Source organism: Nannobrachium achirus (assembly GCF_963921795.1).
Source record: "Nannobrachium achirus genome assembly, chromosome: 24".
In the NCBI taxonomy this organism is placed as follows: Eukaryota; Metazoa; Chordata; class Actinopteri; order Myctophiformes; family Myctophidae; genus Nannobrachium; species Nannobrachium achirus.
The window spans coordinates 36,483,199-36,500,380 of NC_137831.1; the positions used below are offsets into that span (position 1 = coordinate 36,483,199).

At 43.3% G+C, this 17,182-nt stretch overlaps 2 protein-coding genes across 5 annotated transcripts in view; one reads left to right on the forward strand and one right to left on the reverse strand.

Moving 5' to 3' along the window:
- Window positions 1–631: 631 nt before the first annotated feature.
- On the reverse strand, window positions 632–8,469 carry LOC308280476 (FUN14 domain-containing protein 1). Of its 2 annotated transcripts, none has more exons than XM_080720753.1 (6): window positions 8,329–8,469; window positions 6,990–7,109; window positions 5,608–5,773; window positions 4,890–4,965; window positions 4,412–4,540; window positions 632–2,515 (listed from the first exon to the last, which is right to left on the reverse strand). In XM_080720753.1, exons 2-6 carry the CDS (start codon window positions 7,012–7,014, stop codon window positions 2,438–2,440), a joined length of 474 nt encoding a protein of 157 aa, XP_080576879.1. In that variant the 5' UTR covers window positions 7,015–7,109; window positions 8,329–8,469; the 3' UTR covers window positions 632–2,437. The 2 variants fall into 2 exon arrangements, with proteins under 2 accessions (XP_080576879.1, XP_080576878.1); XM_080720752.1 differs by having other exon boundaries at window positions 4,406–4,540.
- Window positions 8,470–8,842: 373 nt separating this feature from the next.
- LOC308280475 (lysine-specific demethylase 6A-like) overlaps window positions 8,843–17,182 on the forward strand; it is a 59,369-nt gene continuing 51,029 nt past the window's right edge. For all 3 annotated transcript variants that reach the window (XM_080720749.1, XM_080720751.1, XM_080720750.1), the window contains exons 1-2: window positions 8,843–9,166; window positions 9,417–9,483. In XM_080720749.1, coding sequence (XP_080576875.1) covers window positions 8,907–9,166; window positions 9,417–9,483 — 327 coding nt within the window. In that variant the 5' untranslated portion in view covers window positions 8,843–8,906. The remainder of the gene's footprint in view (window positions 9,167–9,416; window positions 9,484–17,182) is intronic.

Genomic DNA, 17,182 nt, shown 5'->3' on the forward strand with positions numbered 1-17,182 from the left:
GCGTGGTTGTGGTCATGATGAAACCAACGCACGCACAAAATAATGAAATGATAAAGAAATGTACCAATTTTTATGGGCCATGACTCAAGTAAAAATTCAATTTTCTTAACTACATTTAAACAAAATATTTAGACCTATATTTCAAGATTTAAATAATTTACACGTTCATTTATAGATTTAAAAACGAAGTGCAGTAGCAGTGGTGTAAATTAACTACTGTAAGTACATTTAAAGTACTGTATGTTTTGAGGTATTTGCAGTGGAGTATTTATAATAATAATAATACAATAATAATAATAAAAAGCCATTCAGAATAGAATAGCCTACCCACTCATCAGCTACATTTTAGTGTACCAGTTGCAATCGTGTCTAATCATTTCTTATTGTCGTCACTTTCAATTCTTGCCGAGTTCTCCCTTCTGATTGGATAGAAATTGGTATCCCCGCCCCGACCTGAAAATGTATTCTGTTTAATAAAGAGACTCCTGTTACTGAACAGTGAACACTCTAGGAGGCCTACCACCAGAATATAGCCATTTAATATTTTGTTCAAACAAAAATATATATATCCAAATATATATTGTGACTTGTGCAGAATGAAATCACAAATGAATTCAAACTAATGCAGTCAGTTAGTCAAAACCAAATCAGGCAGCTTTATTTCAAAATTGAGTGAACAAAACAAATCAAGACGTTATTTAAAAAAAAAGTAAAACAATACCACTAAAAGAAACAATGTAAAATAAGAGAAAAAGCTCAATACAGTAAGACACTAAACAAACTGAAAAAAAAAAGAAAAAAAAAAAAACTTTGTGCAGTAGGCTACAGAGGTAACAAAAAAAACAGACGGCGTATATCTGAGAACTATTGCACAGTTAAGAGAAAGGCAAAACGATCTAACCGATAAGCAACTCAACTTATTGATCTCGTATAATCTGTATTAGACCTATATGTATCCAATATAATAAACAAATGCAGCAGCAATGTCTTGCTGCTACAGCAACACTGCTGACTGTACAATGACAAGAACCACGGCCCGTTCCCCTTGACAAGCGGTTGCCCTGGTACCTCCCGGGGTCCTTGAGGGGTTCCACAGGGGTCCCCAGCTAAATGATTGGTAATGCTGGTCCGATTGGTTCCATTTGTACACTTTCAGAGTTATACGGGGTCCGTGGCCTAATGGATCGCAAACTGAGGGGTAGTTGAAATGAAAAGCGTTTTGAGAATCACTGCCCTTGACGACAGGACTGGCATCACCTTTGGCGAGTAGCTTGTGAGAGGGCGGGGCGATGTCAGGGTGCAAAAGATGCTCGTCCGGTAAATAAAGAGCATGTGAGGATTTGGAGGGCCGGACGAACAAACAAATCAATCAATCAATCAATCAATCAATCCACAGTTTAACATTTTAAGCTACATGCCGCACCGAGTTGAGGGCTGTTGTGTTTGTGTCGTGATTGTTGGCCAGAAACCTTGTATCTCCAAAACGTTTTCTCCCCCATATCTGTACACCATACTTAGTTGTACTACAGCGTTGTCGTTTTTTCACCCCTCATTTCCTGAAAAGTTATGGTTTTGACTTCCACCCGACAGTGACGACATGCGTTAGTATTACACTGTAATGTAAAACTGTCATTCCGTGGACAAACGGCCAGCCACAGCAGTTAGAAGGTTCAAATACTGGTGAGCCGTTGGCTAAACTGCTTCTTTGGCTGGTAGAACACTCACACATTCATAAACCTCACTCCAGGATTGGCCCAACTGGTACCAATCCCAAATTCCACCCTGCTACCATTTGTAGTTATTGTTGATTTATTTAGTGTCCCTTTTGGTGTATTTTATGTAGTGATTTAAAAAAGGATCACGTCACGTCACCCAAGGTCCTTGCTAATGCTCATTAGAAAATGGCACCATTTTTGTCTACTCACTCTCTTGGGAGGGGTCAGATTAGCAGAACAAGCTTGGAAAAACTTAACGTACAAGAGTGGAACATGGCTTGGTGACGTCATGGTGACATTTTCACCAGCCTTGGCACATTTCTACATTGTAACATCTCTCAGCGGGAGAGTGTTCCCCAATTACAATCCAAGCACTCCAGTTCTTCAGCACCGGTTCCATAAAAACTAAAAATCCAATTCCAAAGTCCTCCCCGCTTTAAACACACGCCTTGGACCAGGGACCAGAATCGCAAAATAACAGAATGGTCAACGGAGCAACAAAGTCACATCATCGTAGCACTGTTACAACAAACCATGCTCAAAATGTTTAATTCCAAAAAACGCAGTATTCAAATGGATTCCACACACATTGTTTTGGGGGTAGTGAGGTAAACAATGGAATAACAATGACAGTGTGTCCTATGAGTGTAGTGAGAGGATTCACAGTATGAAGGATAACTTATGGTGGTCTTCGGGGGGGTTGATGGCGACGGACAGCGCCCTCATGAGGCCAGGCCGAGTAGGAAGCCCCCACAAAAGCCACTGGAGACCACGATGTTCCGCTTTATGAAGTCTGTCGCCTGGGAAGTGTCAAAACATGGAAGTCAGTGATGTCATTACGTGCACATCCTGAATCAAAAACTCATTCAAGTCACCCAGGGACTCATTCATGTCATGGTCCTGGGGTCCCGGGGATGCGCCTCCATTGGAGTCCATGTTAAAATAATTTACCGCGTTGCGGTAAAAGAAAAAAAATGTCCACATACACCACCATTGTTCATGGGTGAAAGCATCCTACTTTACCCTACGTTAACACAAATAAAATCCAAGTAGAAAGTCTTAAACAGGCGATAGAAACGTAAATGTTTTGATTCCTTGACGTCCGACGCCATTTTGCGCGCGTAAACCTTATATTGAGGACTCATACAACTTTTCTGGTACCCATTTGAATGACCACCTGTGGGTCCCGGGACCCATTATATTGAAAACCTAGTAACATCACCCATTTTTATCTAAACTAACTAAATTAAAGAAATAAGGCAATAATCAAAACAAACTTAAGTAATAGAAAAGTCATCTACGGCAGTGGTTTCATCGGAAATGTACTACCCAATACTTGCACAAAAATGAAATTATGTTTTCACAATATTTATCTGTGGAACCGAGTCAAACTAAATGTAGTGCCTCAACTACAATTCACAAGTGTTTGTCAGGGTGGGAGGTCCCCAGTTCAATAAATGTTATTTTGGGGGTTCCCCTGTTCAAATATAAAGGGGCAGCCGGCCTACTAGGGGCGGCCATACATTTTCAGCGAAATCCTTCCCCACAGTAACAGAACAGACACTAGTATACTATAGAACCATGAGGGACTCCGACCAACCATATAGGTTATGTGGTTAAAAGTACAGTCTATATACCAAAAACTAAAATATTTACGGTGAATGGTGTGAATGTACGAATAAATATGGGTTACATTTGGAAAGACAATCGGCAGGAATCACAGAGTTGTAGATGCATTTCCTAATACATTTTCCTAATCATGCTTTATGTTTTATATGTCTTATTGCAACTTTGACATTGCACTAAAACGTGTTCTGTTCGCCACAAAAAGGGGTGCTGGTCTAAAAATGTCTGAGAACCACTGTCTACACTGTCGTACAACAGTGTCTGACACCAAAAACAGCAGATCTACAAGCACACGTGATATGTTAACATTGCGTGCTTGCAGATCTGCTATTTTTGGTATCGGCTTAAGTTACTTTGCATCAGCGAGCCTGCTAAAGTCCTGCAATGCGAATGGAGATGACTCAACTACTAGCGGGTGTAGTATTTCAAATTGTACACTAGAGGGAGGCACTGGTGCATTGTGCAGCATGTTTCTACACCCAAGTGCAGAAAACTACCCTTTCAGGCTGCCCCCCAAAATAAGCATATTTGAACCAGGGACCCCCATGCCTGACAAGCACTTGGAATTGTAGGAGTTTAGGCATTACATTTAGTTTGACTTTTTGATATTGTGAAAATATTTTCACATTTTTTGTTGATGATTTACAATTCTGGCCCCCTGGTTTACTCGCTCACTTTAGCTCGCACGGTGGTGTCTCATGTGGCTCAAGTCTGCATGAGACGGCGCGCCTCCATCATGGTCAATAACTATACCTTATACAGCGCAGCTACTGAGCTCCGTCGGTAGGTCAGTATCTCCTAGCTCAGTATCTCAGCTACTACACCATTCCATTTTGTGAATACAAGTGACAAATTGATAGCATTCAAAAATATCTTATCTACAAGCTCGCAGCACGGCACTAGGTGCAGCGCTGAGCTTGCATATCCGCTATTTTTTAATAGTTAAAGCATAAAATAATGGTTAAAGTGCCAAAGTGGTTCAAATCTGGAGTGACACAGATTTGCGTTCAGGCCTAAATGGCTTCAGAAGGAATAGATAAAAGAAAAAGCTCTCCTCCAGGTACCTTTACCTCCTCAATGAACGAGTTGATTTCAGGCGCTGCTTTGTTGGCCTTCTTTTTCAGGTGCTTCTTGGCTTTGTTCACGTCTTTCTCCACTTTCTTCCAGTCCACCTGCACGTACCCGCTGTGATTGGCTATCTGTGGTGGGACGACAAAACCACAAGATGATGTGAATGGCATAATTCGCAAGTTACTATGAAAAGCTCCACCGGCTGTCCGTCAGTCAGTCAGTCAGTCAGTCAGTCAGTCAGTCAGTCAGTGTCCGTCCGTCCGTCCGTCCGTCCGTCCGTCCGTCCGTCCGTCCCTCCCTCCCTCTGTCCCTCTGTCCGTCATGTCATGTCATGTCACAATTTTGCTTATCTTCCGATTAGGGAGTCTTACTGGTCACTTCAATAAATGACCGTCCGTCCGTCCGTCCGTCCCTCCCTCCCTCCCTCCCTCCCTCCCTATATGAGTATGAGTCAGCCTTTAGACTAGACATTCTTACCTGTAACAAGAGGAATCCTCCACCCACGGCTGTAGCAGCTATCTTCCCGACTCTCTGGAAGAGGTAACCAGCACACCTGGAAGGGACAGAGAGGTAGGTTCCACTCTTTCATCCAAGACGACAGAAACAATTCGATGCTATTCAACCCATTAAAACTGGGAAAGCATCCATAGCCAAATATATATCGTTTTGGGGGTCATTGACATGAAAAGGTTTGAGCGCCAAAAAACGGTTAGGATTTAGAATACTGGAATGTCTTCTAGTACTTCTGGTCTGAAGTGCTTCGCCCCTTTTGCTCATGATAGCAATGGTAAACAAAATGTCCTTACTCCATCTGTGTCTCTTAGGAGGGCTGCAGAAACTCCAGGAACCTGCCTGCAGTGACATCTTTTTTTCTCCCCCAAACTAGTTTTCAAATTCTTTATTTCGACTTTTATTAAGGAGAGAACAATGGCTTCCATAATAGCATAATCATTTTCCAGGAATAGAAACCCTGCCGTTTCTATTAGCTTGGATTCCCCATCAATAATGTCACTGGTAGGCAGTGTTCTGAGATACAGAGTAGACAAAAATGGTACCATATTATTATAATGAGCATTAGTGAAGACCATTAATGTTGTCCATTAATGGGTTAACCTTAAAGCCCTGTCCTAAAAAAAAGAAGCATGGAGATACAAGGTTTCTGCCTGACGACACAGAGTGCTGATGTGGACCCTACCATCCAGTGACCCCTCCCATCATGATCTGTGTGGCCACAGAGTACTTCTCGGCAATGGGGCCCGAGTTGTTCCCAAACACTCGGCTCCACCACTGGTGTCTGCGAGCGTATTCTGTCAAATCCACCACCTCGTAGACCTCATCTTCACTCTCTGGGTCGTCCTGACCTGTCGTGTGGAGGAGGATACAAAAAAAAAAAAAATTACCTCAATGACCCCTGACTGATTGACCCCTTGCTGTGTCGTGTGTGTGTGTGTGTGTGTGTGTGTGTGTGTGTGTGTGTGTGTGTGTGGTCAGGAGAGGTATTGCCAGATATATTGCCAGGCTACAGACCCAGCCCGCCGGCCACCCACCCACGTAGCCACGGACATAAAGCCAATCACAGGAGCGGCTTCCACCGCTCAAAAATCACAAATACAGGTATATTACTTATATTTTACAGACAGGCAGACACATTACAAATTATTCAGCCATAGAGGGCTGAATAACTGTGCATATCACAGGTCGCATAAGTCCGACAAAGGTTCCATGCACAGTATGCCTGAAAGTCGTCCAGTGAGAAAGGTTCTGTGGTGCAAAAACTAAGCACAAATAAAATGCGTAGATTATTGTAATTGTGTTATTTTTTCTGTAATTAATTAATTGAAATTAATCAGTTAAAAGTCCCAGCCTATTTTGTATCAATCTATCTATCTATCACACACAACATTTCTCTCCCTGCCCAAAAAAGATATATTTTCAGAAACAGTACACTAAATCTGTAAACTGTATAGGTCTGCCAACTTTAGTGCCACACACACACACACACACACACACACACACACACACACACACACACACACACACACACACACACACACACACACACACACACACACACACACACACACACACACACACACCTCCCCTTCCCCCACCTCAAACAAGGCCACCGCCCCGCCGGGCAGGGTGCACGTTTAAAACACACGCTCCAATGAATCGAAAACACAAAGCTAGGCTAAATGGATAACAAAAAAATATTCTTCCGACATTAGTATACGCAACTTGTCTTTAAATTTAGTGTTATCATAAAGTGAGGTCCGGGGGGTCGCCATGGGGTCCCTAGTAAAACGAGGAAGAGTTTAAAAACACTTGAGCCCTATTTTACGTTTCGTCTGTTCGAAAACAGCCGATCTACAAGCTCACAACGCGTCGCATCTCGACGCGTTGTGAGCTTGGAGATCGGCTGTTTTCGAAGAAATCTGGGGAAATCGACTCTTATGGGGGTCCCTGGTACCAAATCTGTCAAAATGGGGGGTCCGCCGACAAATGATGATCAACGTGGGGGTCCTTGACACGAGAACGTTGGATAAAGACCGTTACGAATGGTTTGTTGTCACTCACCTTCTCTGTGGTCCGCAGACGCCATTTTGGATCAACTGCCTCTTATGTCACCAGGATGTTGACAATACTGGACCCCGCCCACTGTGCGTGACGCTCAGCCACGTCACTCAACGCTTTGATCTAAAAAAATAAGAAATAATAAAATACAATACAATAAAATAGTAAAAACATAATACTATGATATAATGCATAGCTATGTAAAGAGAAAAACAATTAAACAAAACAATATACCGTATACATTTTTGTTTTGAGACTGCACACACGCACAGTCACGCACACACACACACACACACACACACACACACACACACACACACACACACACACACACACACACACACACACACACGCACACGCACACGCACACACACACACACACACACACACACACACACACACACACACACACACACACACACACACGCACACACAATAGATCTAGCAAATTGAAAATGCATGGTGTGTGTGTGTGTGTGTGTGTGTGTGTGTGTGCGTGTGCGTGTGTGTGTGTGTGTTATAACAATCCTTCAGAAAATGTTAATTGAGTATCTTTGCAAAAGGATTCTGCATTTTTTTGTAATAGGCTTATAATACAGTTTAGACTGGTTCTTGGTTTACATCATAGACTAGCCTACTATTTCTAAGCATTTTTGATTGATTGACTACTTTATTTACAGTTTGCAAAGACAAGCAGGACAAGCAGTTCAACACAAGGTCTGTAAAGAGAGGATTTTAAACCCAAGAAAGCACAATATATCCATAGATATAGTGGTCCTTTTTTAGGACTAGTACTACTCAATTAATTGAAACATTTAATGACAGACAAATATTAGCCTGGCATAGCCAGACTATATACTAATGCAGGCTAACTAACTGCAGTATACATTCCTCCCTTGTGTTAACATGGGTGGATAGCTGTGCTAGGCTAGACAAATATACAATATATGAAGGGAAAACAAGTATCCTTAACATACTGAATATAGTAGAGTTGACATAGCTATGTAGGCCTATACTGTATATTGTGTATACAATATGGGAATAAACAAAGCAGCATTGAATATAGGCTAATTTTAATGTATGTAGGCCTACTATGGGAATAAACAGAGTTGCACATGGGCCTATAATATGAATGCATGTATGGATATTTGAATATAATATGAATGTATAAATGTAGGCTACTGTAAGGGAATAAACATATTGTATTGTTGTTAAATATATGCCTTATTGATAGACTACTATATGGGAATAAACAGAGTCGAATACAACATGAAATTATACTGTAGGGGAATTCACAGATTGAATATTATTATGTGAATGTAATGTATGGGAATAAACATACAGCAAAGACAGTCATATGGTGGCACGCGGCCGCTCTCATTGGCCGAAGATGCACGGGGAGGGCGTGGTTACGGCGGCGCGTGGGTTCGCTCGGGTGACACAATTCTAACAACTTTAGCTCCGTGGCTGCTGCAAAGGATTTACATGGTCCAGGGGAAAAAAAAGATCATACAGAATTTCCATTCCGGATTATTACTTCTTCGCCTCGTTTTTTATTTTTATTTTATTTTTTAAACCAGAGACACCATCAACGACAAAACAACGCGGCGGTCGAGAAAATGTGACGTTTTGAGAAGAGAGCCGCTGCGCTCGCGCTCCTGTCCCCGTCTTGCAATAGAGAAAACGGGGGGGATTGTTGTACTTCAACACCGATAGGAACCGCATCGGGTATAAAAAAGGACTGTGTCATCTCTAGTTCTTCTTTTTTCTTCTTTTAAACTTTCTCATCAGTTTTTTCTTTTCTTTTTTTCTTTTTTAATCACGGACATTTTAACAGCTTTTTGGTTGAAATAATTATTTCGCTGCCGGGGGAGTGAGTTCTATCTACGCTCCTCGCAGCCCGGCCCAAGGTTGATTTCCATGCAATCTCGCGGTGGTGGTGCTGGTGGTGGTGCTGCTGCTGCCGTCTCTGCCGCCGCCTCCTCCGCCTCCATCATCATCGCCGCCGCTCGGAGCGTCTCGCGCTCGGCTCGCGCTGCCTCCGCCGCCGCCGTCGCGGCCGCTGGTGATGAGGAAAAGAAAATGGCGGCGGGGGGAAAAGCGAGCAGCGAGCCACCCGAGCAGGAGGACTTCCCGACGCTGACAGCCCAGGAGAGGGACGCTCTGGTCGGCGTGGACAGGTCGGCACGGCACGGCGCCCCCCACCCCCCAATTCCCCACTATACTCGTATTTTTTTAACAACGCTCCCTGACGCAACATTTTTCAACGGTTAAAACTAAGCTTTCTTCCCCCTCTCTCTCTCTATGCTCGGCGCGTCGACGTTTGTAGACGCGTTGTCGAGGAACGTAGGGGGGAAAAACCTTAGTTTTTTAAAATGGTTAACTGACAGTTTGTTCCTTTTCTCTTTTCCATTTCTTTTTTCGCTGCAGCTCGCTGTTCGGGTTTCAGAGGCTTCGTGAAGATGGCCTCGCCAGGACGAAGGCCCTGCTAGTCAAGGTAAAACTAAAAAACGACCGACCGGCCACCGCTCGAGCGCTACGGGTTTACGGGGGGAGAGGGCAGCTCTGCGCCGGCGGCGCGGGGCGGCTTGTTTTGGGGCTTTAGCCACCTTTAGCTTAGCTTAGCTTGCACGGAGAGAGGAGCCGAGCAAAGCAGTTCAAACACAACTAGCGAAAAAAGCAAGGCCCCCGTCTCCGTGTGAGGCTTTTTTTGTATACTACTTCAAATCGTTTTGAGGAAAAATGCCTCCTTTGGTCCCAAAGCGACTGCAAAAGATTGCTGCCGTTTGTTTCAAAAGGCGTTATACCCTGTCTATAACGTGTATATAACGACGAAATGTGACATAGCTCTGTTTACACAATGCTGTGCCCCCTCCAACTGGATATACGTTCCACATTTTCAACTGTGTTTTATTATATTTTGACACTTGCTTTGGCAATGTAAACGTATGTTTTCTCATGCATGCCAATATAAAGCTCCTTTTGCATTGGATTGAATTGGTTCACCGAGGAGGGAGGCGGCCTCCCCGGTTCGACCACCCTGCTCGAGTTGACGCCTTTCAACGGAGGTTTGAAAGGTGTCGACGTGCGTTCCTCCGGCTGGTAACGCGTTGTTTTCTATTCGTACGGAGAATTTGTATTATAAACGTAGCCCCACAGCGCAGCCTCCCCTGTTAGCCTGTACCGGGGAGCTAATGTTGCTAACAGGAGGAGGAGGAGGTGGAGGCGGCTGCACCTGCGGCCGCAGCAGCCGGGGAAAGGACGCTCCTGTCCGGTCAGTTCATGTTGGGTCACCCCGTCCCCGGTCCGCTTTTGACCAAAGCAGCAGCACCAGCGCTTTGTTATTTACTATGCTGCTTTGGCAAAACACAAATACACTATATAGCCATGCATGCACGTAACGAACGTCAGTGGCTTTGTTTTTGTGTAACTGTGTGTGTGTGTGTGTGTGTGTGTGTGTGTGTGTCTCATTATTGTTGTACTATTCTATTAATGAGAGAACTTTGATGTTGTTGTTCTGCAGACGGCCTCCATCTCGTGCTGTTTATTCGTGAATGCATCAGTGGGTGGATGATGATGATGATGCTGGTGGTGTGTAGTAAATGTTTAAGTTATAATCCTGCAGGGTGGAGAAGAAGCCGGCAGTCAGGGAGGAGGAGGGTCATGGTGCTTTCTAGTTGTCTAGTTGCATTTTTGCTTTGCATTTAGTCTGTGCATGCGTGGTCATGTTCAGGATCTGACCAGCTGGTTGTCTTTTGAAGGAGAAAGTCTGCAAACGACTTGACTTGACATTTACAAGTAACGCTAATGGCTGGATGGCTGCCTGGCTCGGTCCAAGATGGCGGGACATGGAGGAGTGACACCGGCATCTATGATACAGTTTTTTTTTATATGAACAGGATCAACCCTGCAGCTTTCCCAGAGTGTTCCCTTCAAGCTTAAGACCGCTAGCGTGTCAAGCCTGTCATTCTCAGTAGGAGCCACAGTCATGTCGGTCTCTTTTGTTTACAGTCTTGCATCGCCTCTCTGCGTGTGTCTGTGTGTGATATTCTGATAGCAAGCTGAGTTTGAAATGCATATATTTTGGACCTGTAACTGTAATGCAATGAGCCGCAAACATAACAGGGCCAAGCAAAACGTCTGCATGTGTCCCGGCAGGCTGGCTGGTGTTTGACAGCTCATGGTTTGACGGGCTGGTCCAGCACTCTGGATGTGCTCGCTAGGTGGTGTGGGATAGCTGCATGCCATGAAGCAGTGCTGTAGTGTAGCTGCTACAGTGATTCTAAACCTTTTGAATTCCAAGGACCCCCATTTTAATATGCATTAGGCCACGGACCCCCATTTGATACGTCATTTATCTCTGGGATCCAGATCTACACTGTGAAATCCTCAGTGTTTAACCATAAGGGTCTTTTTGGCCCAATTTATACATGCAGAGTTCCAGACTCATAAGGTTCCATTTGCACAGACTCAAGAGTTAACAGACCCATAAGGGTCCATTTGGACTCCTGGTGGTCCCCAGACCTGACGTTGAGAAATACACTGTTGCAGAAACTCAGTGGATAACGGTGTCTGTGGGCAACGCAGCACAGTCATACTCTTTACCACAAAACCACCTTATTTGCATCAGTTTGCGCGCTATCTCTGCCATTTTTTTGTTGCATAACACACTGCATGGTTGCAATGGGACAGTGCAGTTAGTTTGTTTTTACCAGGAAGTCTCATTGCGATCAGACATCTAGAGAGACCTGGCAGAGGTAGCAGCCAGCCATATAAAAACAACACAAATCACAACATGTTCAAATGCAACAAAACTTTTGCTGTCGGGCATGTCCACAACAGTGACTTTTTCTAAGGAAATGAACCCCCTCCCCTCCCTCCCCCAAAAAAGTGTTTCAATCTAGTTATTATTTAGTTACAACTTACAAACGAATGCTTTTTATTTGTTCAATATTTATAAAACCTACAGACATACTTAAAAACGTTCTCTTTCAAAATGTTAATTGCCGATCAACAGTCAAGCTCATAACCTGTTGTATCACAGCGCTTTGATCCTGTAGACTGGGTAGGGCATTTATGTTACTTTTGTGCGACACCCTTCTACGAACAAGTAGGGCATTCATTTACGGAAAAACAGTTGAAATATGGAGATACAGATTTCTGCCCAACAACAATACCCTCATTCCAGTCACCTAATGAAATGGCACAAGGAGCGACAGACTGATTGAATACTTTATTAGCAGTTTGCAAAAAAGCACGGGAAAGTACAGTTCGATACAAGTTCTGCTAAGAGGATTTTAAGCCCAAGAAAGCCTATGGTGTGTTTCCATTGGCGTCCTTTGTACTCAATTCACAGGCCTGTCTACTGACATCATCTTAAATATGTTTGCAGTGGTACATTATGGTTGGAGCTTCATTGTACCTGTTTAGTATCCAAATGATTGGGTGAGATGACTGAATCACGGAATGGGTATAAAGCTGGTGGCAGGGATGTTTCACATAAGCACTGGCTGGGTCCTACTCTTCTAGGGCAGGGGGCTTCAACGTTTGCCCCCTTAGCTGAGAGAGAGAAGAAGCAGCATTATGCACTACTACATAATGTATAAAACTGTTTTTAACCTTTTCCTAGATAGCATAGTTATTGGCTTCATAGACCTGTTATACAGCACTATCATCTGTGTTTTGTTTGTTTAGAGATTATCATTTTCTATTAATATGTTGGAATCAACTTGATGTGTATTTTCAGACCTACAGTACTTAAACCCTCAATACTTTGACCGTTGACTCTGCGCTTGGTCTGCTCTTTTTTCCCCTCTACACCAAACCTCTTTACCGAAAATATCCCATCTACAAGCTCACACAAGTTCACATGGGCGTACTTGTAGATATAGTATTTTTGGCTAATGTTCCTCTCAGAATAGGGATTCTAGGGTTCAAGTGGTTAATGTGAAGAAGAAGAAAAAAGTGTGCAGACCTATGCCAGTCTGTGGGACATGCACCACCGGTCCGCGAGAAGGCGGGCTGGGAATTCCAAGTTTATGGATTGTACAAATATGCACACCAGTGCAGGCAACGTGAGACTATAACCTTGTAGACTTCCGCCACCACACTGTATAACAAGCTCTGAGTAGTATAACGGCACATGTCCGTGTTACTCCAGTGACTCATAAGGGTGCCATCACTGTCGAATCCTTGGCATCTTTCTCCTAGCATTGTTTCAACGTGCAGTGGTGACAGCCCACTACAAGCTGTTTTGTCACGATCGGCTACTGAAACTATCTATTTTTTAAGATTTTTATTCTTTCATGTCAAGTTTGAAGATGTAACCCAGGCGCATCACTCTGCAAGTAGAGTTGCACCTCTCTAATCAAGTCTAGACTGAGAAACTACCCTTTTTTCAATTGCTTCTTCATTTAGTTTTAAAATGAAAAAAGAAAACAAAAAAACACATCCATAGGAAGGGGGCCTGTCTGATAAAATGAATTTCAAATACCCACCACTACCAGTCTTTTTGAGCCCGATCAATTCTTTAGTTGTGGCTCTGATGCTGATCCTGACTTGAGAGTCCTAGTTAACTGAAGTTTTGACCGATATTTGGTAAAAAGAAAAACAAAAGTGCAATATTTTTGGCTATGATGTCATGCCCAAAATATAGGGACACCAGTTAGAAAGTTGTTAAAATCGGGACGGACACATCGGCTGCATAATTTCAGATACTGATGTCCTGAAAAAAGTCAAATAAAGGCACATTTTACATTAAAAAGGTATTACATCTTGCCATTATACAGCACAGACCTACAGCCATAGGCCTATAGATGTTGATATAGCATAGTGTATGATTAACACAGCGAGTGCCCACGCGTCAAACTCTTTGATGTCGCTGGAGGCCCACAACGTTTTGACGTGTTTACTGTATTTACAGTATTAACTTTAAATCTCACCGTTAGGTCGGGGCTACGCCTGGATGCAGCCCATTCACCGCGGGTCGCTTCGAATCGACGCTGAGAGCATCGCGCGGCCGCTTTTCTCCATATACTCCAATGCATTTCCCCATCTTTAACGCCCTTTATCTCTGATGTTTGTTTTATTGGCTAAAACTGTGGCCGGCTGCGGCAAAATGACCAACTTTTGATCGGCAATGAACAGCTATGATCAACACTGGTCCACACAGTAAGTTACACAACAACATCCTGTCTGCGGTCATGTGACCAAGTGACGTCATGACGCATGCATTGACGCAGCAGGGCCGTATTCAATAGAATGGTGGTGGGCCTGGGCAGCGAGAGGGGATAAATGGGGCTCCATCCAGGGGCACCCAATGTGTTAATATGATTACTTGCATGAGAAAGATTGGCTTTCATGGAATAGACTGGTAGTGTGGTCCCCGGTTGGATCTTTCGAGCGATCGTAGTTTGTGTGCTGACTGGCTTTTTTTCCTTATTTTTTTCAGTCTATAGAGGGTATGCATGTGACATCATCATCATACCCGGAAGTTAAGCGGGAACGCCCTAGTGAGTGGCAAAAACTACTTTCTGGCCTTGACAGCCCATACATCCAAACAAAAAAATCCTATCTGATTGCATTAAAGGACGTTAAACAACGTTAAACTCACTTTGCCACTCGATTTGCCATTCACTTCATGCATACCCTCTATTCCCACATTTCAGTAACCATCTCCATAGTTAAATTTGGTATATTTATTCGTAACTTAATGCCCTACTTCGTTGGACAATTTCCCTTACTTTAAAATATTTCTTTGCAATTCAAAGTGGTTCTGTGTGTCTGTGAGCTGTATACATATTAAACCAATAAAAAGCTTTAACAAGAGCTTATAACTAAACTAATACATTGGATCCATTGGAACACAGGCTCTTTTTTTCTCAATTCCCTAAAGTAATGCATGTTTTCCACCTGCCGCCAACTATATCAATTCATCCAGCATGATGCGACCTCAGAGGAGTGCACACGTGTTTATGAAAGTATTCTTCATGTGTGTTCATGTTTCTGTTCCACTCAGTGTCATGTGGAATGTTGATTGAACGCTAATAGAATAGAAATGAAGATTGTAACAGTAGAATACACTTAAATGAAAATAAGTGCAGGGGGTTGTTTCGATTCCCTTCCATTAACATTGCGTGCATGCGTGTGCACACACGATGGCTTGGGTCAGCTGTGAGTGCGCGTGGAAAGTGGGATCGCGGCTCTTTAAAACACATAAAAGACATTTGGACACGTTTGGCCACAAACGTGTTTGTGTCTGTGTGTGCGAGCGTGCGTGCATGCATGTGGATCGAGCGTGCGTGCCGATCTCTCGCTGTCTTCACAGTTCACACAGCTCCAACTGTTTATTTCAGTGGTTCTCAATCTATTGGTCGCAGGAACGCAAGATTGGACACGATGTTATGTCAACTCTTCTAGTTGTTGTACACAATTTTTGCAGATTCAACTTTTGCCTGGTGCTGAAGACGGCCGGCCTTGACATGATAAAACATTGTGTGATAGCCACTTCCACTAATGGAATATTCATTTTCACATTTGAATGCACATTTTATTCCACCCCACGTTCGACAGACCTGTATTCGAGATTGAAATAATTATTTCCCAGCACTATACCGTCTGGTAATCAGAAGGTCACCACTTCGCCTGTGTCCCTGAGCACTTAAACCCTAACTGCTACCCGAGCAAAAGGTTTGGCACCTTAACTTTGGTAGATTATTTCTCCCCTTCAGTTATACCAAATGGTATTGTATTAATTTTCATCATTGATTAGACATCTTTACAACGTATAACTTGTAAGGATCATGCAATCGTGGAATAAGCAACTCGGCTAAACGTGTAGGTAGCGTCCCCAAAACATGTGCCAAAATCCCCCAATGTGCTTTTGTTCAGGCAATCACTCTCGTTTTGAGTGACCTGCCAGCACATGGCAGGTGTGTGACTGGCACCTGAGCATGGGCCCTGCAACTTAGTTGAGTTTGTTTATGCTCCGAGCAGCAACACTGCCCCCATGGAAAGATGCCATGTTTGTCCCTTCAGGATAAGCCCTGTGCAATAGGGCAGTCGCTTCACCCGCCAGCAGGTGTGTGCCGGCAGTTCTCTCAAAACAAGAGTGATTACCAACAGTGGCAAATTTAGCCACTTAGCTGTGTTGCTCATTCGGACAATTGCATAAGTTATACCTCGTTGTGAATGTGACCAATCAACGATGAAAATTATATTATAAATGCAATTTATTGAATGATGATATATCATGAGGATTATCTGAGTGGTTAGTACACCAAGTGACTGCACCTTTGAACACCATTGATGGTTGTCATAATAATGAGAGGGGGCTGTGTCAATCTGAAAGTGTGCAGTTTCATGTGTTTTTGTGTTGTAGTCTCGGAGAGCAAAGACATCAGCCAGTGCTAGCAATGTTGGCATCTCGCTATCACCTTCAGTAGAATCAGTCAAATCACCCTGTTATTCTTTGGTAATAAAGGGAAAGCTGACCATAGAGAAAACAGAATAGTGTCACAGAGTGACAGGTTTCCCACGGTCATGAAATTCCTGGAAATATTTTGAGGAAAAACATTTTTCTATTCACTGGAAAAGATTTGGAATTGAACAAGGGTCCTGGAAAAAATAGCTATGCATTGTTTTTGGTTATTGATTTTCTTAACTAATTTACTGCCACCATAAATCGACTTTGAGGGTTCCCTGCCACGATTTTCTAACCTTTTGACGTGAGCATGTGCGTGTCCATCGTGCATGATCCGCATGCACGCGATGGTCCGTTCGCAGCTTGCACGCTTTATTTTTGCTACACTGCCTGTCTTTGGGCATTGCACATAGGAGTAAGTGACTCGTTATTGTGCTGAATTATTGTTATACAGTCCTGGAAATTGGCTCAAATATTCTGGAAAAGTTTGGGGAAAGTTTTGGAAATTCATTGGTAAAAATGTGTGGGAACCCTGGAGTGATGACTGCATTTGTGGTGAAAAGGACTACAGGTACACACTTATGGTAATTTATCCATGCATGCTACACGGGAGCCCAGCTCCATGTAAACACAGATGGTCACACACTGTGTTGTTGTTATGTGCCACTGACGGGTCCTGGCAGAAATTCACGTACATCCTTGTCATATATATGAAGTCCTTATTTGTGACAATGACTAGCACAGTTAGGAATCAATAGGCTGAACCAAAATTCAA

What these genes read in the sequence shown, in the direction of transcription:
- LOC308280476 (XM_080720752.1), bottom strand. Translation starts at nt 7,014, where the DNA reads ATGGCGTCTGCGGACCACAGAGAAG. An exon ending in GTCTGCGGACCACAGAGAAG is followed by an intron (nt 5,774 to 6,989) that starts GTGAGTGACAAC and finishes TCCACACGACAG; the next exon opens with GTCAGGACGACCCAGAGAGT. An exon ending in GAGGATTCCTCTTGTTACAG is followed by an intron (nt 4,541 to 4,889) that starts GTAAGAATGTCT and finishes GTCCCACCACAG; the next exon opens with ATAGCCAATCACAGCGGGTA.